The sequence below is a fragment of the Etheostoma cragini genome, chromosome 5 (genome assembly GCF_013103735.1).
Source record: "Etheostoma cragini isolate CJK2018 chromosome 5, CSU_Ecrag_1.0, whole genome shotgun sequence".
NCBI classification, from domain to species: Eukaryota; Metazoa; Chordata; class Actinopteri; order Perciformes; family Percidae; genus Etheostoma; species Etheostoma cragini.
This window is the reverse complement of record NC_048411.1, coordinates 24,717,002-24,743,265: the sequence shown is the minus strand read 5'-3', so window position 1 is coordinate 24,743,265 and position 26,264 is coordinate 24,717,002. Positions and strand designations below refer to the sequence as shown.

General features: G+C 38.8%; 1 protein-coding gene and 1 long non-coding RNA gene across 2 annotated transcripts in view; both read right to left on the bottom strand.

The window, feature by feature from the left end:
- The window catches only part of dapk1 (death-associated protein kinase 1), an 80,351-nt gene that overhangs the window by 23,750 nt on the left and 30,337 nt on the right, over positions 1–26,264 (bottom strand). Inside the window, exons 4-15 of the mRNA XM_034871425.1 lie at positions 21,258–21,396; positions 17,569–17,698; positions 16,450–16,498; positions 16,289–16,315; positions 13,076–13,228; positions 10,183–10,228; positions 9,935–10,024; positions 8,989–9,081; positions 5,847–5,966; positions 2,840–2,938; positions 1,377–1,475; positions 180–278 (exon numbers count right to left, since the gene is read on the bottom strand). Coding sequence (XP_034727316.1) covers positions 180–278; positions 1,377–1,475; positions 2,840–2,938; positions 5,847–5,966; positions 8,989–9,081; positions 9,935–10,024; positions 10,183–10,228; positions 13,076–13,228; positions 16,289–16,315; positions 16,450–16,498; positions 17,569–17,698; positions 21,258–21,396 — 1,144 coding nt within the window. The remainder of the gene's footprint in view (positions 1–179; positions 279–1,376; positions 1,476–2,839; positions 2,939–5,846; positions 5,967–8,988; positions 9,082–9,934; positions 10,025–10,182; positions 10,229–13,075; positions 13,229–16,288; positions 16,316–16,449; positions 16,499–17,568; positions 17,699–21,257; positions 21,397–26,264) is intronic.
- LOC117944592 lies at positions 21,579–26,179 on the bottom strand. The gene is made up of 3 exons (XR_004656614.1): positions 25,857–26,179; positions 23,282–23,288; positions 21,579–21,589 (listed from the first exon to the last, which is right to left on the bottom strand). It is a non-coding gene; the product is annotated as an uncharacterized LOC117944592 (long non-coding RNA).

The window sequence follows — 26,264 nt, the reverse complement described above, 5'->3', positions numbered from 1 at the left end:
CGAAATCGGATCGGATTTGAGGTTAAAAGATCGGATAAGGATCGGAGGCCTAAAATGCTGATCGGGACATCCCTACTAAAAACCTTTGGTCCTTTGTGTTGAGGAACAGTCTCTCTCTCTCAAAGAAACCAAATTCCACTGGGTCATTTTACTGTATTTGACTGTGTGCATGTGCTTACCCTGTCAGCCAGGTCTGGGTTGGCCCGAATGCTGCACAGATAGCTCACCACATCCACGTTGCCGTAGCGGGCTGCCACATGAAGAGCAGTCTCCCCCGACTAAGGGATACAACAAAGAATAATCAACAAATCATCAGCAGTTCAAATACACAGAAAGGTTTATGTAAAACAAAACATGCAATAAAATAAAAAGATGTCTTTAGAGTTTCCACGATAATTACCTTTAATGGGAAAAAAAAGGTTTAGGCCAAAAGTTAAGTGTAAAGTGACATAGATATAAGGATATGGTGATGATTTTCCTGTTAGTCATGCTATTTCCACTGAGTTAGCCCCTTTCCCAAACCTCCACTCAAACAAGGCATTCATATTTTAGTGTCCTGTTTATGCAGACATAGGACTCATTAGAAATTGATCCATTTGACTTTATGGCTGCCAGTCAGACGGGATGCTTGTTAGCAGAGAAGTTGCATGTTAAACGACACCCAAGACACTGTGTTCACTTGTAGGTGGGAGAGTGGCCAGCTAAAAATAGCATCCAATGGATTCATGTTGGGGAAAGAAAAACTTTACTTTCAAGAGTTATTTATTTAAATAAAAGCACAGAAAATAGGAAAAAATCACTTTGTTGAAAAGGTGATGAAAGGTCTTTCCCTTTCTTATAAGACAATTACTTGGTCACACACAGACACCTCAGCTGGTAATTTCAGGGTTATAGTGATAAGATGAAACCACCAGCAGGTAAAATGATTGAAGAGATTGAAAAAAAATGCTTTGGGGATTTTGCTTGCCCTAGCCAGCTCTGTGATCGAGGTTACACCAGCGTCAAAGCGTGCACACACACACGCACACACACACAAAACCTCTCTTTCTCAGCAAGACCTGTTTCTATAGCAACAGCAAATAAGCTGATAAAATGCCAGCGTAACTGGTTTCCTCCCCAGGTGCTTACTGTGGTGTGTGTGTGTGTGTGTGTGTGTGTGTGTGTGTGTGTGTCTGTGTGTGTACGTATCTGGGCACTTTGGAGAATTTTAGTGAAGCTTCTCAAAAGGTTTGATAGGTAGGAGCGTACATAAAGAACTAGATCTATGGGCAGGAGTAAGTAGGTAATTGCCAATAGATACCAGAGTGTGGTTAGTAGTAGTAAGTATGTGTGTGCATTTGTATGTGTGACTGTGAAGAAAAGAGGCACTCGTTCACCTTATCTTGGACATCCAGAGGACATTTCTTGTCATGGAGGAATTTCAGGGTCTCCACGTGGCCATGTCTTGCTGCGTAGTAGATAGCATTGGTTCCACTCTGTTCAAAAGAGAGGAAAATTCCAAGATTTATCCCTGACCTTTACTAGAAAATCAAGCTATTCTGGGATGTGTCTGCAGCCCGGTGATATGAACCCATCCCTCTAAAATACTGCACAGCATGTTGTCGGAAAAAGAGCTTGAAACTATTTGACGATGTGCAAGCATCCTGGCGGCCCAGTTGAAGTATTCTTACACAATTTAAAGCTGTACTCGCCAACTTGTTGTTCAATGTCACATAATGGTAACTGTTTAAAACTGAACCTACTAGAAATCTGGTGACAAGTAATTTGCTAATTACTGACACAGATGTCTACGATGATTTATAATAAATCAAACTATTCCAGATGTACAAGTACACTACAAGTGTAAGATATGCAGTGATGGAATTGATCATACTTAAAAAAGGAGGACTACTGTCAATGTATTCAAGTTTAGACCCTACTTTTATAATGTGCTCATGTTGCTACCAAAAGAAAACCACAAAAGAACAAACTTCTCCCCAGGGCTTGGCGATGTGGTGAAATCTATTTTACACTTTTTTAGGTTGGTATGGAGTATTTATACTACAATGAGGCAAATGTGCAAAATCACACAATAGTTAAACAGTCCGTTTGACTGTTATGAATTTTGTTATATATTGACTAGACTGAATGGGATCAATTTTGAGCAAGAACAATCAGTTGATTAATACAATGTATTGCCAATAATAAATTCATTGTTTAGGTCATTTTTAGGACATGCCAAGGTTTTAGTTACAGTTTCTCCCATGTGAATATTTGCAATGAATTTGTGAATATGTATTTATCTTTCGCTTCTATGAAAACTAAATATCTTAAGTGAAAGTGGACATAATGAAACATTTAAAGACGTCACCTTGGGCTCTGGGAACTTTATCTCTATGCTTCGACATTTTTTAAATCACAATATCATTTAGTTGAAAGTCAAACAAGCATAATATCGAAGCCTGTAAAACACGTTATTTAGTCAAAACAATGACAGTAGTGTTTAAGTAAGCATGTTGATTTATGTAAATAGTTTTTGTAATTTATTTTGCAAAGCAGATTTTAGTTTACATATCTGAAGATGTTCAGTGGGTACAAATGAATGAAGTTATGGAAAGATCATGTATCTATCCATCTATCTATCTAAAGGGCTTTTTCAGGCTATATAAAACATATTGGTGTACTGCAGCATTTGCTAGTCTCTACAGTACTTTGTGCATTACAGCTGAGTGCAATGATTTAATGGGCCCATGTTTTTATAGTGTAGATAGCTCCCATCATAATCCAAATGACAGAATGTCTCATTCTTCTGTTCCGACGCCTGAGCCACACTGATTGGACCGGACAGATGAGTCTTTACCTTGTCATGGGCCTGGATCTCTGCGCCTTTTCTCATCAGCACCTCAATGATCTGAACGTTACCACAGCCGGCTGCAATCAGGAGGGGAGGAGTCCCATGCTGCAATATACAAACGTTTTGTTAGTTTTCTGTGACCAGGACGTGTTTGTGTATCTTTTATGTGCGCTAAAGATGGACCTGTAAATCTCTATCTGACAGCATGTAATTACACATTAAAGAATATGTGGCCCGTTTTTCTCCCACAGGTTACTAAATAAAATAAATAAATGCGGCTGTATCTAAGGATTCCAGAAAACATGGAGGTCTTGTGTTTTTTAGACCGGAGGGGAATTCAAGCTGAGGTAAAAGAAAACAAGGAAAGAGGATGGAAAAACATGGCAAGATTACCCCTTCTGAACCAGTTCCTAAACTTAAATGTAGAAGAAAGTTAAGTTTTCTGTCACTAGCCGCACTGTTATTCTCCTTCTCCTCTGCATATTAGTACTTTCTATTCTCCCACTCCTCCTCTTTTCCTTTTTCACTTTTCCTCTACACTTCACTGATTTTAATAAGATAATGTGCTCCCATCGGCCATCAGCTGTCAGCAATATGTCCCTTTCCCGTTGAAACAGCAAGCAGTGGAGAGTGGAGATGAAAGATTTGGTAAGTCTGGATATAAAACTGTTCTCTGCACTTCTCACACTTCATTCTCTCATATAACGTATGCAACAGTATGCAACTTTTTAACTCTGCATCGTTTCTGTAATGTCCTCTCACTCAAAATACATATAAATAAAAACTGAAATATGTGAGAAGTGCCAAACTTTGAACTTGTCTGTGTTAATCATCAACATTTTAATCGTTAAGAAGTCTAAATTCTAAAAGATTTCTGAAGTTCTCAGTCATCCAAGGAAGGGTTAAACTCAAAGGCAACTGGACTATGGTTAAAAGGTGCCCTGAAAAAGTTCAGAGAGACTTCTTCAATGCAGGGAGGAATGCACAGACATGTATATTGGAAGAAAAAAAAAAAACATTACACAAACCTATGACCCACACAGAAGGGCCAACGCCTCAGGTTAAGACTCAGCAGTTTACACTCTTTTGAGGACTATCAGGTACACATTTTCAACAGAAAGGACGGATAGCGGGTTAAAGGAAGCCATATACACCCGGCTAGAGAAACCGTAGGAGGTCTGTGACACCATCCCCCCCCCCCATTTACAATGCTGTCCTCTCATCTCTTCCCAGGAAACTAAGCACATTTGGCCGCATGTGAGAATGCCAACGATGGTCGTCCAGACTTGGCCTCGGTGGGTGTTTTAATGACCAGTCGTTATGTCTCCAACAACCATAACGACAGCAAGGAGCAAAAAACAAAGCAGTATCGATCATCTTGACAATGACCCGACAGAGGTTTCCCTGCCGACCCAAGAAATGTATCACAAGAGAGAAAAAATGTCTTTTAACCATGTCCACTTAGTAAAGGAGAGTAAATACAGATGGAAAATGGTTTGGACTACAGTCTCTTCTGCTCTTTTAATTAGAATGGTCATATCCAAGAGACATATCTGGTGGTTATAACAGATATACTAGGTAGTTATTTGCCAGTGACTAAGGTGAAAAATTTAAAAAAGCTAATTTGAAGATCATTTTTTAAAGATATAAACAACAACAACAAAAACTACATGACTTTCCTGCATGCAAGTGGCATCATGTCATGTATGTATAAATATTTAAATCTGTTTAGATAGTTTTTTTCTCTTTTGTTTTGTTCCATATGTTTTGGCTTTTTAGATTGTGAGCAACTACCTAATGCCTTCTGCATTAGTTGCATATAGTTGCAATATTCATCCTAAAATGAAGCCATGACTTAGCCTGGTCTTACCAGACTCTTGTATATTTAATTTGTATAGAGAGTACTGATGAAAATGAAAACTGAGCAGATGTATGTAGGAGGGCAGAACCAGGCTATTCATGACTTACACCAGGAGTGTCAAACTCAACTTCCCTAAAGGGCCATCCTAGAAAATAAAAATCAAAGGCCAGACAAAGAGTTTATTGCTTAATGTCATGGGAAAAGTCAAATATCTTTGATTGCATTATTGCATGTCTCATATAGTCTTTTCACTTACAGTTTGGTTGACAAAAATGTCAAAGAAAATGCCAAAAACGTTTGGATAAAGCATCAAAAATGTCCAAAAAATTGAAAAGTTACAAAAAGCAAGTGGGCCAACATTTACTGGGAACCTAACTGTATATAGGGTCGGATAAAAATAAGCAAGGAGTTGAATTTGGCCCGCAGGCCTTGAGTTTGACACGTGTGACTAACACAATCACAAGAAATTGCCTTCTTGATCTTGTGATCAGAAACCTCCACTTACTCCCTGAAAGAGGCTGTCATACAGGGTACAACATGTGGACACCCTGACAACTGCTTATGGGACACCTGACCAATCAGCTAGCTGAGTAACGGTCCTTCAGGGGGACGTTAATGTAGAAACAAAGCACACTTTCTTGAAATTAACTCACTTGTGCCTGTTGAACATTTTAGAAATTTGGACCTCCAAACTACTTGTGATTGCTTTACATAGTTGTATTAATTTTGCATCCTGGTTGTCCTGAACAGTTTACCACATTGTTTTTTCCTTTTTGGAAAGTTTGTGTCTTTCTATGTTCTTGTAATGGTGTTGCTTCCTTTTCTGTGTTGTTTTCTTTGTCTTTGCAACTTGATGTCATTGCAAATGAGTACCGCCCCTGAATGATCTCGGGTATATATAGGTTGAATGAATTGTGATGACACTAAACTGAACTGAACTGAACTGAAGTCTGAGTTAGTGAGAAAACCGACTGCACTAGATACTTTAAAGACACATGGTACTCCTTCAAATCATGAGGACGAACACTCCGTTCAGTTAGATTTTCTGTGATTTGGAGGTTTTCATATATTTGAAAAATGACAGAGGAAACATTACACACATCTCATTTATAGTAAATAAAATCACTATTTCACTATCTCTATGTTTGTCACCTTGTTGGGCTGGTTGACATCGTAATTGTTTAAGGAGCCAAGCAGATGCTGCAGACCGGGCACGTTGTCATCGTTTATGGCGTGGATGATGGCCTTCATCACAAAGGAGTCCTCCTCGTCCTAGACGGGTGGGAAAGAAAGTTACTTTCCTACTGTTCACAGGATGATGATCTAATCCTGTGAACATTAATCCTGTGAATTCTTTCTATCACATGCTCCACTGTAAGTCTCTCTTTCATCTTTTTCTCATGCGTGAATACACACAGAAACAAACAGACTTTTCTGTTCCATCTGTAGTTTAGGCTCAACATATACCAAGACATTGTTTTTCCTTCTCTGTGATATGTGACCCAATAACCTTCAGCCAGAGTGAGCCGGACGGCACGGAAATCGTCTGTGACGCTCTGCTGCACAAAGAGATGAGGAGGAGGGAAGCAAGGCTGATGTGGCGTTCGTTCTGCCAAGCGTGACACTGCAGCTACATTCCTCAACATATCCTTACTGCTGGGTGAGCCATGACTAAACTACCTCAGAGAAGTTGCAACACAACACAAATATGTACGAGCAGCAAAACAGCCTCCTGGGGATTCACTGTCAACACAGTTGTTTATGATTTTTACCTTTTTTGAACATTGTAATTCATGACACAGGATGGAGAGGTTTTACCAATCTACCTTATTGTTGCTTTTATTGTGTAACATTTCCAGAGTAGGAAGTAGTCTTCACATTAAAAGGTGGAAGCAAGGAGGCTGGCATCCAGAAAAAAAAAGATGTTCAGCAACTTGCAGACAGACGGAAAAAACTAGGGCTGGCGGTGGGAATGACTAATGCTCTTAGGTCCCTCATCCCCATGTATTTTGAGGCGTTTTGTAAAGGTGACTTAACGCTACTCTCCCAAAATGTTCATAACCCACAGTCATCCATTTCTGTTTCTCTTTGCTAACTTGTTCTGCAAGTAGATTGACACAAATGGTTTAAACTCTACTCGTTTTGCCTTTATTTCAGCCTAAACTAGTTTAACGAAATTTTTGAATCAATGACTACTAAGACATAAACCACTGATTGTCGTTTGCAAAAATAAATAATCAGCTTCGGCTTCAAAGTCCTTTCACCAAAACTGCAACATGCAAACTGCAAATTTGCAACATGATATTAGTTCCTTTAACATTAATTAACCATCCAAGAGCCCTGTAGGACTTGAAAATAAATTTGCCATTGCAACAATCTTTTGTGTAACGTGACACTGCCACCATCTCTAATTGGCTTCTTCTCCATAGCAACAGCAGCGAGGCTGAGGGGAGTATATTTAGAGCCATCTGCCGTACCAAACGGACTGGAAACACATGGTTTCTTAGTAACAAAGTTAAAGCTTTTATAACTGATAGCCAGAACATAAAACTGTAGTATCAGTAAATTATCCAGCTTCAGTGTTGAGGAACGTTGAGTTTAACAGTAAAAGGAAACTTGATTATTACTTCTTAAGGTCCTGACACACCAACCTGATGGCTGACTGTTGGCAGAAAAGGCAGTCGGACTAACTGCATCCCCGTGTTGGCCAAATAAAGTGCCTCAGAACACACCGAAACGATGCTGACTGCTAACGGCAGCTGATTGAACAAACGCGTCACATGGGTCTAGTTTCTCCGAAAATTCAAAGCCAGACTGTCATGGTGGCTTTTTCAGAATACGGTCTCATATTTTACTAAAATAGTTTACCCCAACATGTTTCTGAAAACATTTTAAGGGAGAAATAGGCCAACCAGTTGCTGAATCTATCTTCATTTTAGATCGATAAAGGTCAGTTTAAAAGATTTTTGTCAGATTTTGAGAGACTCTTTTCACGCTCATCCCGCTTGTCATTTCCGAATTAACACTCCACCAATCAGATTGGTCATTTGAGTTCGACTGCCGGCAGCGCCTGCCTTTCAACCGAGCATGTCAGGTCAGCCAAAATGAAGGCACGGAACACACCAAACAGACTCGAGTCACCGACCTGGCCAGACTGTCCGACAGTCGATTATTGGATTGGTGTGTCAGGGCCTTCACTCTACTTTAGCACATTTTACAGACTACACAATTAATCAATAATACTTTCTCAGCTCTCTCACCTACTTCACTGATGTTTGCACTTACTCCCACTCTTTAATACAGCGCCTCTAACATAGAACACACACAACTTCTTGGTTAAACATTTACAGAGGGGCTGCTGCACTAAAACCTACTTCTGAGTAGAGCAAGTAACTCTGGAGCTGCTCGAGACAAAAGATCTATTAGAAAGCTTGTACTGCTGCAGCAGTTCTATTTGTTGACTACAGGGGGTGCTTGGTTCTACCTGTACGCTCACCTGGGACATGAGGAAGTTGCTGCTTAATCCTCTGATGAGGAAACAGGCCTGGCCTTGGCCTGGCTGGTAATGCTTTTGTAAATGTTTAAGCCTCTCACCGAGGCTGCAGTGTTTACATCCTACAGCCTTGTCAGTATCACCATATAGACACATAAGTCATTAAATCTTTCTTATATATCACCATTTGTGTACAAACTCAAACAAACACACTTGTACATTTACACGTTTCCTTCTGATTTTCCTACTGTATAAGCTCAATCAGGTTTTAAGGTTACACACAAACAGTGAAATTCCAACAATAATACAAACACCTGACCTGTGGCACTGTGGGGGAAACGAGGAACAGATCAATTACACGAAGGAGCTTAAGATTCTTAGACAGATTGTTGAGTTAGAAATACCAGAGTTGTAACTGAGAGCATGGGGGTACTAATAAGAAAATGCATTTCAATAAAAGCCATCTTCAACAGGAAGAAACTCATTACGCTGCCAATCTTCCGTCAATTACGTTTATTTGGTTATATTCAAGATAGGACAGGACTGTGGAGGTAAAACTAAAATTAATGGTAATACTAATAATAATAAGGGTTCTGTTGTAAATGTTTTACTCAAGTGCAATGTAAAGTCTTGATAGTGCTAACAGCAGCAAACCTAATCAACTTAATGAACTTCAATCAAGACCTCTGCTGAAGTAATGTTAAACACTGCCCATCCTGTGCTTTGACGTCTTTCTGTACTTGTTTCGACATTAGACCTGCCAGTCAAAGCACAACAGAGAAGCAGATCTTCAGGTCTTACCAACGTGTCATCACTGCGTGCCACACTTATGTTGCTTCTGGACAAGAAGGAGCGGGACAGGCGGTTGCATAAGGAGATAAGTCGGACGGATTGCTGGAAAAGAGAAGAAGAATTACGGTTCATGAATGAGTAGAACTAGAACAAGTTAATGTCAAGTTGTGTTCAGGGGACCATGAACAATTTTCTGCTCTAAATAAATTCACTTCAGAGACTTTACTCATCGTTCTTCATACTGTTAGGTGATTTGACTGAAGTGCAAAGTTGGTGAACAACTTTATTCATTCATTGAGGAGCAATTTGAGGCAAGCAACAAAACACAAATACACATAAAACATTAATTTAGTTATACAACTAATACAACATGTGATGATGTGAGAAAAGAGCTAAAAAAACACAAGGGTAGCAGAGGATCTGTAACTGGCCAAAAATATCAATTTTTCCCAAAATGTTCTAAATCTTACACATTTTAAATTGACCATCTCTTCCTCACTAGTCTGAGACATTTAAAAAATGTTAACTGTTATAACTATAATCAGATCCCTGCTTTGAAAAAAAATCAAGGTTACTGAAAAGCCAGAAGCATCCAGTGGGCCAGACTCGAGTGTAAAGACATGGCATGACAGCACTGCGGAACCACCACAGATTAAACAATCACAGTGTTTTGGGCAGGCTAAGAAGCAATACTGGGTCAGCCGTGAAAAACTGAAACAGACAAGGAGACGACCACTAAAGCACCTCTGGCAGTAAATCTAATGGTTACGGCGAGCCCGTAGCAATTGCGATGACATCAAAGTACAACATCCGAGGAAGGTTGTTGGCAAGAAGCTATCAAAGTTAAGCGTTTTGGGGATGTGAAAAGTTACGGGGCCAGTTTTGTAGTGTTTTATCGAAACTTAAATGCGGGTGTGTGTAAAAATCAGAGATAGTATCAACGACAACTACTTACTTTCCACTTCCTTCGAGCTGCAAACTTCTTGAACTTCTCCATGTTGACAGCCGATTCCTTTCTGCTCAGTGCTTGCTGAGTGTCTTTTGGCTGATTTCACAAACACGACAAATGTATCAATAGAAAAATGCTTATGAGAATATTCTTCACAAGATAGATTTCCTACAGAATCAGATAAGGCTTTGCATTCCGAGCCATTTCGAATATGTATGCCATCAATCAGCTATAAAAAAAAAAAAGAGCCCAACCTTGATCCAGGGGTGCTGGAGGCTGTCCTGAATCGTCATTCTCTTTCTGTAGACAGAAAATGTATAAATGTGTAAAAATAAAGGGAGACAGAAAAAGGTTTGTTATATGTTTAGCTATTTTGCTGTTCCAGAGTTGATAGTTACACAGTCTCATTCAGTGTTTTCTAGTGACACAGCATTTTAATGCTCATACAAGTGAGTGTAAATGGCTATGGATACACACTATGAGCAGAGTTCCCTTTTAGCCAAACTATAAGTGAGTTTTTATTCTATTTTTTAAGGAGGAAGAACTATGCCTTCATCTACAGGTGGCATAAAACAACAACTCCATGTACTCAAGTGGGTACAACAGTGGTTTAAAATAAATAAAGCCTTTATTGATTATGAACTAGTGAATTATATAAAGTACCCGCACTTGCCTTCGTCAAGGTGTTTCGACAGTCAAAAGTATCCAAACATGGATGAGAGCAAAAGCATATTTCTTTCTCTTTACAATTATTTATTTTCCCCTCCCAGTGGTTGTGAGGGATACCAGAAGCACTGGTTTGTTTTCCTTTATTTATGTAGATTATATCTTTAACTGATAGATGCAACTGTCCTCCTGTTTGTAGTCAGAGACACTGTTTGCTGTCAACAGTCCATGAAAGCTGTGGACAAGTTAAACAAGGAAATAATGAACACAGACAGCAAAACCAGCTGTGTGCAGATAGATGTAAGAAAGCCTCGCTCCCATGTAGCTGTAACAAAATGATTATGATGCAGAGATACAAAGTCAACAATTAGTATTGTTTTTTTTCTTCTACTAGTGTGACTCACACCCAGCAGTAAAAAACTGTAGTGACTCTCCAACCGTGTTATGATTCAGACCCCTCCTTGATTGTGATGAGGCCAAAGGGTTGACAGAACAGACTCTGGCAGACCAACGCACGGTCGTCCTAATTTATTAAAATAAGAGACAATTCAAATAGTTGACATTTTATTTTGTTTCTTACTGGAACCCAGTCATCCCCATTGTGTGTCATTGTGTGATGATCTGATGTTTTTCTTCCAAACATCTTATTTCCTTATTGAAACTCTTTGTCCTTCTCCTAAACAACATGTCAAACAAGGTAGTGAGACATCCAAGCACACAGGGAACAATTTACATGATAATTAGTTAATGTAGTGCCCATAAAATAATTATGGATACGATAGATGTTTCAAAACATAAACTCAGCACTTAATCCATACACAGATTAAATCTAATTAACATTATCAACAAACTAAAAGGCTGGAAGTCAATAATCCATATTCAACAACCTTCTGGTATTCAATGAAAGCCAAGCTAGTCTTTAAGGGAACTGGCGTGTTGTATAAACTGCCACATCCCTTATCATAACTGATGTAAACCCACAATGAGGACAACAAAACATTGTTTTGAAAAAATTTTAGTTTTATCATCCACACACACACACACACAGACATACACAAACTTCTCCATGTACACATCTGTTCAATAACACATCCCTGTTTCTAATTGAGGCTATTCTCACACACACACACACACACACACACACACACACACACACACACACACACACACACACACACACACACACACACACACACACACACACACACACACACACACACACACACACACACACACACACACACACACACACACACACACACACACACACACACACACACACACACACACACACACACACACACACACACACACACACACACACCTGAGTCAAAGTAAAAAAAAAAACACAAACCTTCAGTCTACTGACTGAGGTAAGGGGCGAAGACATATATTGGTATAATTCCAGCAAACAGTGATTGTGCTGTTGTAGTCCAGTATCATGATGAACATTATTAATGTGTGTCTTCTTCAAGGGGAACCTTCATTAATCTTCCTGCCAGCTGAGTGGATCCATGTCTGCTCACAATGTAGATCAATTAAAAGCCGTTCCATTTCGATGCACTTGGTCGGGGGATTTCTAAAAGCCCCATTAGTTGAAGTTTGTAAAGTCAGTCTTTTTCCTTTCCCACTGTTTGTTTAATGGAACCCGTGCCTTTTCTCTCTTTATCCTGTCTAAATGAAATTATCTTCACAACTATAATTATTCATCGCTGTTCGCAGCCGTCGCTCTTGCTCCATTGTTCTGAATAAACAGGAGCGAGAATAACACTTTTGGTGGCATTCACTGTCTTTAAGCGTCGCAGCAGCCATTCAGTTGTTGCTAAAGCAACTCGGTAATAAGGGAGACGTTCACAGATTTAAGTACCTTATTGACTCTACTGACAAGATGGGCAGTGGGCCTTTAGTCAATTCACTTTTCAGCTTTGAGAAATTATTGTTTAATCAATTATTTGATTGACAGAAAATTAATTGCCAACCATTTTGAACTTTCAACTGATTAATCTGTTAAATCCTCATCAAGAAAAGCTTTCCAAAACTAGCACAAACTACCACAATAAAACACAATGAGAACATTAGCAGAGATCCAACAAAGGTCTTTATAAATGTGCAGACATTATTTATAACGTAACCTTGCAATCAAGTAAATCAAGTAGAGAAGTCAGACATTCTCTGGACTAATGGTTGGACAAAAAAAAGCCATTTTAACCTAAACCGTGGATAATTCTGATGCCCATTTTTCTCTATTTTGTCACATTTTAAAGACCCAACTACTAAAAACTTATTGCAGGATTGATAAAAAAAAAAAATTCAATCCGGCAAATAATTGTTAGTTGCATCCATAGTTAACTCATTTGGAAACTTTCTAAATTCCCTCCATCCAGCTCATGATGTGCTGTTACTACTCCTTGGAGAGCATGTACTGTACATAACAACATCAAAACGTGGGTCTCAAAGATTAGAAAGAGGAATCATACATACTTGGGGTCTTTGACAAGGAGCCTTGCAATGAAGTCTTTGGCCAGGACGCTGGTGTTGCTGAAGAACTCCTCGTCGAATGTGTAGTCGACGGCCGACACGTTGGCCAGAGTCTCCTGCTTGTTGTCACCCAGGAAGGGAGACGCACCACTTAGACTGCACAGATGGGACAGAGGTTAACAATATGGTTAGAGTTGTGTTGATAAGCCAAGAGAGACAATGAATACAGTATAGTCAAAAACCTGTTTTGAAATTGTGATAATCTTCACATCTTTTTGACTGCATGTTTTAATCAACCCAACAACTTCAGAACCTCCAATCTAACCTATTTTAACAAGAGCAGTGTTCCCTCACCATCCTGCGTGTCCCAGTGGGTCTTGTTATCAAGAAGGGAATACTTTGGATTTTATTAAGACACTAACTCACCAGCCGCTGATTAGGTCTGGCCCTTCAAATTTTAATATTTATTCATTTCATTAGGACAATGCACATTAATCTACATTTCTGTAAATGCGCCAGTGTTAGCCAGTTGGCTAATTTTCAACTTTAGTCCTAGTTACCTAGCATGACTCGTTTGAAACAACCTCGTTTGAGGCCCTACTTTTTGTTGATGTGGGGGATGTGATCACGGAGCCGCATAGCAACTAATGCCGACTCATTAGTCAAGCCTTGCTATCAAACTGAAGTATATGGTGTGTAAGTCAAACACCATCAAAGGAAAGCATGAATATGCAATGAATATGCAATGAATATGCAATGAATATGCAATGAATATGCGATGAGTTCGAGTAAAGTGCAGGAATTTAAATAAGCAGATGTAGGAAGGGGATAAGACAAAACCATGTTTTGATGGACAAACCAAGAAACAATACAGCACACACAAGGCTGGGTGGTCATGCATGGAGGTGAAGGTCTCCGTCTCTTAGAGCTCAGGCTTTTAAACCAAACACTGGTCCGTTACAGACCCTGGCCTTCCCGTCTCCACTGACATCTGTCCAGCTTGTCAGCACCAGCCGCTAATTAACACGCCAGCTGGGAGAGACACGGAGGTGGTGCGGGCCAAACTTTAGTTGAGTGGAAATGTATGAATTTATCGGCTGATAAGGCGCAGCTGCTTAAAACAAACACAAAGTAATTAAGGCAATTGTTCGCCTAGCCAGGAAGTAAAATCAGCGGGAAAGTGTTAAGTCAGTGTTCTGTGGCATCATTTTATCCACCAAAATGTTTACCAAATGAGATTTAAGGATGCACTGTGAACTAATTTTATGCAGAAGTACAGCCAGTCTGAACCAGTTGAAACACAAATTAGGGCTCTAGCAGATCAGAAAGCTGGCTGATTCATCACAATCACCAAAATGATTCAAGTTACATTATCTCAGACAAATGAAGTCTTTCAAACTTAAAAAATGGAAACCGGCGTAGTATCTTTTGACTACTTTAGAGTTCCCTAATGGAGCTTTTTGGGTAGCTTTCATTACAGTGTAGCAATCCGGCAATCACTTATGTAGAATACTCCCATCAAGAGTTTGGAGATGCTCCCAAAAATCACCCTGAGTGGTTTATTGAATTATTCCAAGCTTTTGTGCCCCCTTATGTTGTGTTCCCCCAATAGGATATGAGCGGTAAGTGCACCTCACTGTTGATCGGCTGTGATAATAGGCTGTGAATAATCTATTTTTTACCTTGCCAGGCAGAGCTGTGACAGCTGTGTGGGTGGGGAACAAAAGTTGGGTGTGTATGTGTACAATATGTACCTGACGATGGATGCATTTGTAAGAGTGTGTTCATGTTATGCTAAGACAAAATGATCTACATATTACTGTTTTAAAACAAAGTGTGTAATGTTTTGAGCCACTTACTGTGTAATAATAAGATAACACTTGTGTTGGCGTTTAGATTTACTTTCTCTTTATATACTTCACTGTATTATGGTGAGGGCCCTCTACATGTTTGTGTGGGCAAAGGCACCTAAAATGTAGTTGTGTGCACGCAGTATGTGCTTTGTGTAGGTGTCTTCATGAAGATAAAAAGGTGTGTGGGAGCTCCGAAAACCTTGTGGCAGGATATAAACAGAGGAGGACAGAATCGTCAAGAGCCAACAGCAGTTGATCTATGGCCGCCGAGACCATGAACCTTTCTCTTGCTGTTGAATTAAACTGTGCTGACATGTCTGCACACGGCTGCTTCAAGAACACTCACTTATTCAATGAAAGCCCTTGGCAGTTGAGTTTGTTGCTGCAAAAGTGTTGGTTGTTGTAAAGATCAATTGGTTAAATTAATCATAAGCAAATTAACCACACTGGTGCATATTTTAACATCTCTTGTTAGGACAGGAGAGATATCTCATTAGGACTTATATTCTGAGGTCAAATACTCTTCTTTAACTGCATAACAGGCCAACAAGATTAAAGAAGACCAGAGTCAGTTAGCTACAGAAGATTTTAGAGTTAATTATTTTAGCTTTTTATACAAAAAAATAATCTGAATTTCTTAGTGTTTATTTTGCCAATGGCGGTTCAAACCCTCGACGATTTAAACATCTATGTTTTGAAGTTAGTTTGATGGATAGCACTAGTATTAACCAGTAAAAATAACATAACATGAAAAACAAGCCTTTTAAATCTTATATTGTGAGCCACTACATCCTTTTGGATAACATTCTTTCTGCTTTGTGTTCATGATATAAATCTGCAAAATAAATGCTTTAAAAACAAAAAGTACAATATGTTCCTCAGAAATGTAGTGGAGTATTAAGTAGCATAAAAAGGATCTTAAAACTGCACTTAAGTACGTTAACATAAGTAGACCCCAGATTGAAAAAAAAACTATTACTGTTCAGGACAAAAATGACATTTGGCCAAAATGAATAGGTAAGCTTTTACAAAACAAAAAATTCATGACAAATATGAAAGTGAACCAATATCACACTGGAGTGCACGCGAAATTGCAGTTACATTATTCAGGACAAACAGCACTGAGTGGCCCAGCAAGTTCAACGACAGAGAGATCAAAGAGCAGCCAGCAACCTCTTTACGTCGTTACAAACATTCTAACTGACTGTCATGTTTAATGAGTGATGACGCCCTGCGGTTTCTAAGAAACATTAGGTGAAGGTGGCTGTTGTTAAAACCCTGAGTTGACGCATGTTGCCCATTTATACATGGTTCACATTTTACACAATTATCCATCATCACTGGTGACATTTGAGATACTTACAGGATGTACGTTATGACACCAACACTCCTAAGGAGAAAGAAAAATAAATTAATTTAATATACAAACATAACTTAACCGCAGATGTTCTTCTGGAATAATGATCTCAAACAGCATATGTACTCAATGCTCATTGAGAGCAGATTGTGTTTTTGTTTACTCACCACATGTCTGCCTCCAGGCCCAAAGGTTCATAGTTGACTACTTCTGGAGCTGTGAGGCAAAAAACAGAAGATTACTATTCAAGTCAACACAACAGTGACACGCACGCAAGCACGCAGGCACGCACCCACGCACCCACGCATGCTATGGGAAAGAGGATGCAGTCCCTGTAACTGCACCTCCCTATTATTAACGTTTAAGTTAATATTAATGGATTTTGTCAATCCAACTATTATTCATTGTCTTCTATTTAGGGATCGATCATGCTTTAAGTCTTAAAACTACAGTTCCCATAATTTGGGGGGTTTGAGTGACGTAAGCGGGAAGTATAACGTTGCCATGTTAACTGTGGGCTGCAACTTGAGACATATTTTATTAGCCTTGATTTGTGTAGATTTCCTATTCATGTTTGCAATGTTCCCATAGGTGCATCCATGACTAAAAATATAACTAGATTCCTCTTAAAACATGAGGATTCTTAGACAAGGGCTCGTGTCATAACAAGCATATTTTTATTGTTTTTTTTGGCATGGATTTATGGATGTTTATTTGTAACTTACTTTATTAAACCTTTAGTTTGCCATGAATTTCAGCACGGCTAGGCCTGTTTTCCAACATCAGCTATCCATTTTCAGATTTCTGCCGCTTGATCTTTATTCGGACCATTTGACTGCTGCCAACCTGCTGAACTGGGAACAGGCCCCGGTTTTGGCTTAAATGATGCTGGTAATGGGCACCAGCGCCAGGCAAGGGGAGACTGGGGGTGTTGTCGACCAACCCGGGCAAAAGGGGTAGGTCAGGGGAGATGGGACGGAGCCACTTATGCGTCTATTAGTGTGTGTTTGTGCTGGCAAGAAGGAGCAGTTCTGATAATCTCCAGTCTATTATCAGGTCTCTCCCACTTAGTCCCTATGGCACATTTGGCACCTGCTCTCACAGTACACAACCCCCGGGAAGGAAGCCAGGAAAACAGGGTGGTGCAGTGAGTATGTGTGTGTTTGTAGAGTAGAGAAAGGATGGAGGGTATATTTGCGTAAAGTTATCGGAGCAGAATCAGTTTGAACCATAAAACAAGAAAGGATCATGATTCTTCAATGACACACAAACAAAAAAATACTGACCTACAAATTCTGGAGTTCCAAAAATGTTTTTAAAATCATTGCCAAAATCTATTTTGTGGGCCAGGCCGAAGTCAATGAGCTTGATGCGAGGGTGAGGCACTGAGCGGTTCAGCAGCATGATGTTCTCCGGCTAGGAAAAAAGAAAAAAAGAAAGAGACAGTGAAAAAGGGGAGACAGGGAGGACAGACATTTTATAAGACCAAATTCTTTACCGATGCTTTCTTTTTAAGCTGTTATTAGCATCCAGCCAACTGTGCATCAGGATTTCAATGAGGAATAGGTATTATGCCTACACATTAAAGGACGGAATGCTTATAAAAATTGCACTAATTTAACAGCCTTGGACACAAACACAGTGTAAACAAGGGGTGCGAGCAGCAGAGTCAGACACAACACCAGGAACAGGCTGGCTGGCAGGAAGGTAAGCTCATCACGCATGGAAATCTCATGCAAAACATGAGTAGAAACCTCTCGAGGAAGTGGGATAAAGAAAAAGGACGGCAAAGATGTGCTTTGAGCAAAGCCAGACAACAGAAGCCGGACATTCCTAAGGACACAATGCCTCTTTTTACGAGGAAGCCATCATTTCTCCAAAGCTCATCCCTTCAGCCTGACTATGAGCTGAGCTCGTGGGTTTAGTCTGGGAAGAAACAAGAACAGATTGGCTGTGGGCAGCAGTGGCGACAGGAGGCGCTGAGAAAATACAATCAGACTCCAGCTAAGCTTGTTAGTTTACTGCTCTATAATTCTGGGATCAAGGAGAATTATATCAAACTGTTTTGGTTCTCCATCCGCATAATCTGAACACCTTTAATCCAGCGGTGGACATTAGGGCTGGGCAATATGGAGAAAATCAAATATCACAATATTTTTGACCAAATAACCTAGATATTAATACTGCAACAATATTGTGCATTGACTATTGGTGCTTTAATAAAAATATTTACACAACAGGATTTTTGATGAGTAATCATCATTAATGTGGATATAATGACTATGTGGGTAAAGGCAAACAATAGAACAGTTACAACAGTATGGTACGTTCATAAAATGACATCACTTTACTGTAATGTAGTCTTTAATACCAGGAAAAGACAACACTCATGCCATATTACGATATCCAAAATCTAAGACTATATCTGGTCTCTTATCACAGTATCGATATAATATCGATATTGTGACCAGCTATAGTGGAATGTAACCAAGTACAATCAATCAAGTAATATACTTTAGGTATATGTAAATATCGTGTCACTTTCTACTTCACTGTAACTCAAAAAGGTAAATATTGCACTTAATTATAATATACAAATCTGACAGCCAAAGTTACTAGTAGTTCCTAAATCAAGATTGTTGCATACAAAACGTAGGAGGAGCTTATAAAATATGTTTCGTTATGAATTAAACCAAACAGTTTGTACAAGTACAGCTGAAACAATAAAACTATTAATCAAAATTATTTGATCACCGTTTGTTATTTTCCATGCAAAAAATGTCATAAATGTCAATAATGTTAAAACGATTTTAATATTATCTATTGGTAAAATAATCCGCCGACTAATCCATAATGAAAATAATTAATAGTTGCAGGCAGATACAAAATAGTTACAATTAAGCTGCACCTCAACTACCTACAACAGTAAAATGCTGCTTTTTTTATTAACACATTTTGAATAATAATAATCTAATCATTTACTATAGTTTAACAGTTAAAGGGGATATTTTTCTGTATTGAGTACTTTTAATACTTGACGTAAATTGCTCTGATTATACGTACTTACACTTGTAAATAGTATTTCTACAGTGTGGTGTTCACATTTTTACTTTAGTACGGGACCTGAATACCTCTTCCACCATCATGAGCAAAGTGGGAATTTTTAGTGAAGCAGCCACTTTTACTGCAAACTACTATTACTACTAATATTACTGCAACTGCAAAATCATGTTTCCCCACAGCATAATTAGAGCATAAATCAGAGTATTAGTAACCACTGATACAGTAAAAAAATCAAAGTTTGGGGATTTTTACAAGCTGGGTCTTTCCATGTGTTTTTCCATTTAAAAGCACTACTGACTTTAAATCATTTTGGACATTTAGTTGAGACAAATTGCAGATATGATGAGTCGGACATCTAGAATTTGCCCTGCCAAGCATATAAAGCTCTTGAGCATAATAAGTACATTGATTGGCAACATCACTGTCTCTGTAGAATTGATTTGCCTCTAGCAAGGCAAATCCTTTTCTGAAAACTGCCATGTTCACGGTACAAACTGTGTTATGGCATTTTAAAAGAGGTCAGAGAGAACATTTGGGGTCCTTTGCTTCTGACCTTTAACTACTGCTGTCATTGCATGGTTATGGCTGCACAATATCCACATAAAAAGCCATACATATAAGAAAGAAAGAAGAAAAAAGGAAGAGATGTTATCAGAGTATGGGTAAACATTGAAAGTAAAGACACCTAACTTCCATCCCATGAAGTGAAATGCTGTGGTTTTTTTGCAGTTAGAAATTCAAGTAAACAAGTTAAGTTCTAATCTCAGCCCCTGTTAGACAGTGAATAACAGTAGCTGATAAGTGGAGCGGAGGCCTCAGTGGTTAGTAAAAGCCCAAGCATTGATCACAAGTGGCTGGCTGGCCACAGAGGTTATTATTCTCTGCAAACCTGCAGGCACAATGTCCTGAACTCCGATTTATAATTTGTAAAGATAGTTCTGTAAGTGGAGGAGTTGGTCCGAACCGTTTATTCTGAAGACGCCATGTATGCAGCCGTAAGTGGACAACTGATCAATGATATTGATTGAGATTTAAGAAAAGAACAACCACAACAGTACACCAAACATTGAGGTAGTGGCATGTTCAAGAACCTCAAGTACTGTATGGTGTGTTTGTTCTGTGAGTACGCTATGACCCTTACTTACTCTTTTCCACTCTCAAAAGTTTGAAACTACACACACTCTATAATAAAAAGGAGAGATCTTAAAAAAATAAGCCAAAACTGATTAGTCATGGTGATTAGCCGTAGATGCATTGGCTCCAAAAATATAGATAAAGAGAAACTGATATAAAAGGAGAGGTTCAAAAGAGGCCAGCTGATGCAAAAAAAGAACCATATATTCATATAATGCTGCAAATCCATTTAACTGTGACCTCTGATAAGAGGTTATGGTTGTTATTTTTTTTTAAAGAAAACAGTTTTTCCTTTCAAAGAAACTATCCAACTGTGTTGTAAGAACGTAACATAACCCTGAACAAGTCGGTGTCACCATCTTATGTGTGCTAAGTGTTTTCATGGAAATCCCACTATCCTTAGAAGAACTTCTTCTCCTAAATACTGTGTTGGCTTTCCTTTTGAGGACGTTACCCTAACTAATCACTTGTAAAGTGTTCTTTGAATATGTTGAACTGTCTGAAACAGATCAATTCTTTTTTTTTCTTTTTAAAGACTTCTGTTTTCTGGGATCTTTCACAACATCTGACACATTCAAAACCTCCTTTACAGTAGTATGCAGTGTAGAATTGGGACAGATTTTAGGATTATAGTATGCCATCAGCGTGTACAATACAAGCTGGCGAAATGGACAATATCCTAAAAGACTTGCTGTACCCCTGCTTGCAATCAACGGCTGACAAAAGGAACCGGATATCAGACAGAGATGAGGTTGTCCGTCTCTAGTGGCTGCTGTACCTTTAGGTCAAAGTGAGCGATCTGTTTGGCGTGCAGGTAGCAGACTCCATCCAGGATCTGCTTGAGGAACTGAGTGGCTTCCTCCTCGCTCAGCGACTCCTTCTCTGCCAGAAAGTCAAAGAGCTCACCGCCGGCCACCCTGGACGACGAGAGAAAGAGATGGAGGGAGAGAATTAAATATGCAAGATCTCAGATCAGAGCCAGCTACAAATCCCTGCTTATCAGAGCTGAGCTGATGTAATCTAATCATCCTGGTGCATTAGAGCCCGACCAATTTACACATACCGAGTACATTTTAACCAGCGTGTTCTCATAAACTTCTTTAACAAAAGCTCTATAAATACAACAAGGGAGTATGTGGTAAAAGTAATATATCCCGGTGTTTGAGCTGAGTTTGTTCTATTTGGATATTTAAAGTTTTATCATTATGTTATCTTAAAATGAAGAAAGAGACATTTGAGAAATCAAAATAGGGGTAACAATGACATTAAAAGGATAAAATATAAGAAGCAGCAATAAATTTGTTCAAATATGATAATTCACTGAATAAAGAAACAAATGTAGTTCTTATGTGAACAATACGGACCCAGATCTAGCTAGTTTTGAGCAAAAGAAACTTAACATTTTGTGGTACAAAATCAACTCATGTTAATTCATTTTTTTGGGTATCTTGGTTATCTTGTCAAAATTGGAAATCATATTGTTTCTTATAATATCCCCTTTGTTGTGGATACTGTTAGTATCTGTATCAGTACTTCCTTACCACTGCACACACATTACCCTCCATCATAAAGCAGAGAGAGTTGAGCCTTTAGCACTAAAGGAAGAACAGACTAGTATTACCATCTCCAGCAACCAGTCAAGTTGTAATTTACATCCATGTCTGTCCAGCCTCATAGAATATACATAATGAAGATTTTGAGGCAATTTAAAAAAAGACATTAAGTGTTTTTTGGTTTGTATTTTGCAGTTTTTATTTGATTTGTTTCGATTACAGGATGTGAGGTCACAATGACCTTAACCTTTCACCTCCAAAATCCAATCATTTCATCAACAAATTTGGAGAAATTTCCTCCAGGTGGTCCTGAGATGGTGCGTTCACAATAATCGGACAGACAACCAGAAAGGCCGTCGCCGGCACAGAGGCATAAAAAGTAGAGAGAGGAATAGAGAGAGCAGAGGATTTATCACGGTCACAGCATGATAACACGAGTGAAAGCCTGCAGCATGGGGAAGTGTGCCGGAGAGAGCAGAAGAGAGAGGAATAGTGCAGATAACTGTAATTACAGCCATGCTTATCCAGTCGTTGAGCATTAACTAAACCCAATCTACGCATACGAACCTGCATCTTTCTTACAATATATCTGAGGAATTTAAGCAGATAATAATATTAAACAGACTTCATTTGAGAAGCCAATTCTCCATGTTACAATTTGTATTACCAATTGCCAACGCCTTCCCAAATCTTTCTGCAGGAATATATCCTGCCCACCCAACACACACACACACACACACGCACACACGCACGCACACACGCACGCACACGCACCCCCTTTAGGGAGGAAACATAAGATCAGCTGCACAGATGGGACCTCCAAATAAACATCCAAGATATAATGTGGGTGTAGGAACCCACATTATATCTTGGATGTGTATTTTGTTTACGCACAATCACAGACAGGAAAGAAGGTTTCACCTCTGCCTCTTTACATACGGGTTGGTCAATGTTTAAGGTCAGAAGGATATTCACTGTCACAGTTGTATTTACCCAGGGTGCAGCAGGAGGAGAAAAGGATGTGGAGGACAAAAGGGACACAACATGAAGCCAAATATTTTTAGCATCCACATCGTGTTGTTTTAGCTGCCCAGGGCTGGAAAATTGTGCATCGTGTCACCCTACCAGCTTTGAATGCTAATTGTAATGTAAGCAGAAGCAGGAAAAGTCTTCTGGTATTGTATTTTTGAATCATGACCAAATTTAAATGACTTTTAACTTTTCAAAGAGTGTACATTTAAAAAAAAACATTTAACCTTTATCATCTCATCATACGTTTTAGATAAAGTCGTGCATGCTTAGTATTAACACTGAGTCATTGCTTGACTACTGTTTACCTTAAATAGGATTGACTCCTAAATAAAATATGAACATTGACCGATTTTAAAACACTCAAAGAGTTTGGTTATCTTTGATCCTGGGTTCATATTTTTTGTTATGATTACTGGATCTTTGAAACTGAGCAGTTCCATTACATGCCAGTGTATAGAATGCTCAATGTTGGTCCTTTGAGACTGACTTTAATCATTGTAAGAAAAGCAAGCTCCCTTGATTTCAACGATTCAGTGCAGTGGGGGTGCATTAGCAGGAAGCAACAATACACAGGGTTGTCGAGTGCAAAAAAATGGTCTTGGCTGTAGTTTAACTGATATCACAAAGTACTGCAAAAAAAAAAAAAAAGTGCAATCACCCATACCAGGTGAAAGGTCTTGTAGCATGTACCTTTTACCATTTTCCTTTTTATGGTTTACACCACAAGCATCAAGACAGGGAAGCATAAACTACTTTGTGGCGTCCTGGCATTTAATAAGTCTTCAAACTACAGTTCCTGGTTCATATTTTGTCTTCCACAAGTACCCCTATAGTAACATGCCCGCACAAACGCAGCCTCACTGACATAACAAGGAAAAAGATCTCGGCATAAGAGTTCCTTAGGGAACAAATCTATCAAATGGTTGTCAGTGGCTCAGGGTGCACTTTACTGGGAGTGCTTGACATTAATAAGATCGGGAATCCATGGGAAAAATCAACTCGATGGACTGGTCAGGAAAACCAACTGCCATGTCTCCACAGACTGCAGAACAGAAGCCATGATATTAGATGAGAGATCATTCCAAGTTTTCCTTAAATACTGAAACTTCCTTTGAACCATCCCCCTGCTTAATCTTTGATCATGAATCTAACAAAATCATGTTTTTATGAAGACTCCAAACTTTAACAAAGACTTGTACTGTACTTTTACAAACCAAGCTAAAACCTGACTTCCACTGTCGCAAAACCGCTCAGGGAACGCCACAAACAGGGAGTCCTGTAAGAGTTAATTACACAAAAACCTTAATTTAAATTGAATTTGACACAATTAAATGATGCAGCGTAGAAGTGAGCAATATCATCAGTGAGAGCAAAGCTTGAATGTGTGAGATACAGTGTGTGTTGTGGAGGTGTTGGAAGAAGCCAAACAACAGACAGGAAGGATGCCAGCCAGAAAAGAGGGAGAGCTAATGGGCCAGTTTTATACAAGCTTTAGAGATCAGGTGAGACACATCACTGATGAGCCTACAAAGAACACTGTTTGAAGAAAAAAAAAAAAATTGGTGGCACTTCACATTCCAGCACGGTATTAAGATGGTAATAGTGGGGTAACAGAGTGATGATAAAGAGATAATATATAGGTAAGAACTTGAGATTACTAAAGTAAAAAGTGGGTAATACATCACAGTAATAAGATGTAATACCGGGGTAATAAGGTGAGGTAACAGATACCATGCAATTACCAAGGTAATAACTAGGAATGGGTTTCATGATAACCATATGTATATCTGGGTAGTGGTAATATAGTTATAATATTGTAATAACATCATAATGGGGTAATATATGCTGATGTTTTCACAGTAATTTTAGGCTACTATCAGCTTAATACCTTCCAAATTAGATAAAACATCTTGGTATATAAAATTGGTAATTGCCATATTTAATGCTGAAATTTATCCACCCTTTATGTTCCAAATATTTCCCTTTTGTGTCAGGGTAATACTTTATAAATTATATGTTTAATCTTGTGAGTTCTTACCTGGAAACACGTCTGGTATTTGCTGTGTAATAACCATTAATCAGTGATGTAAAATGCAAAACTACACGTTTCTTGTTAATTACATGGTAATATTAGAATAACAGGTGATCACCTTAAGATTACCTGGAAATGCTTCTGGTGGTTTCTGTGTAACAACCATGAATCGGTGGTGCAAAATGAAAAACTACCCGTTTCTATTGATTGAGCACCATTGACCAACCAGCTGCTTCTGCAATCTTACATAAGAGGTTATAACAGCTTCTATTCAGATCTAATCTAAAATGAAAACCTTGACACAAGGTCATAAATAATCAAATAACTTACAGAATAGAAAGTGTTCCATAACTCAGTGAAATTAAATTTGGTCTTGTTCCTGTTAACCTTTATTCTAGGAGTGTGGCTCACACTGTGGCTCAGCATACTTGCTCTTTACAGCTATTGGTTGTAATGACGTATAAAAGGGACCACAGCAGTAATAACTTTTCTCAGACATTTGATGTCCACTTCTTCATTGTCTGGCTTAATTCTGCCCACACAAAGACAAACTAATACAAAAGATGATCGATGGATCCTTTCTGATGGGTTGAATGATGCAGTTTCAGCAGCGGAATTATCAGACACTAAAAACTGTCTGCTCCTAGGCAACTAGGGCTGGGTATCGTTCAAAAATGTTTGATAACGGTACTAATACCATTACCGGGACTTTGATAACAGTGCCTAAATAATTTACAAATTTACAATGTTGTATCAAAACAAAACAAATTGCAATTTTACACATTACGGCACAAATCATTTTATTTATTTTTCAGCTCCTTATACGTGAGCCCTGTCTATGTGTGTAATGAGTTTTTCCTGCCTGTCTCTGCGATGTGTAATGTTAGACAGCCAATCAGCAGCATTATTAGATCTTGGTATAAGCATGCTGCATGCTTATTGGCTCACCGTCGCTGATAAGATTTACTCCTTAGGTATTGAAATTAGGTATTGAATGATGAGGCATTTCTCAATACTTGATACTTTAGAAGGCAATTTGGTCGGTGCCTTAAAAGTATTGAATTCACTACCCAGCCCTAAAGGCATCTGTGTTAAACTGAATTCATTTACATACAGTACATCACTGTTTAAAATTCTGATAAGCTATTTTGTTGTCTGTGGTATTCCT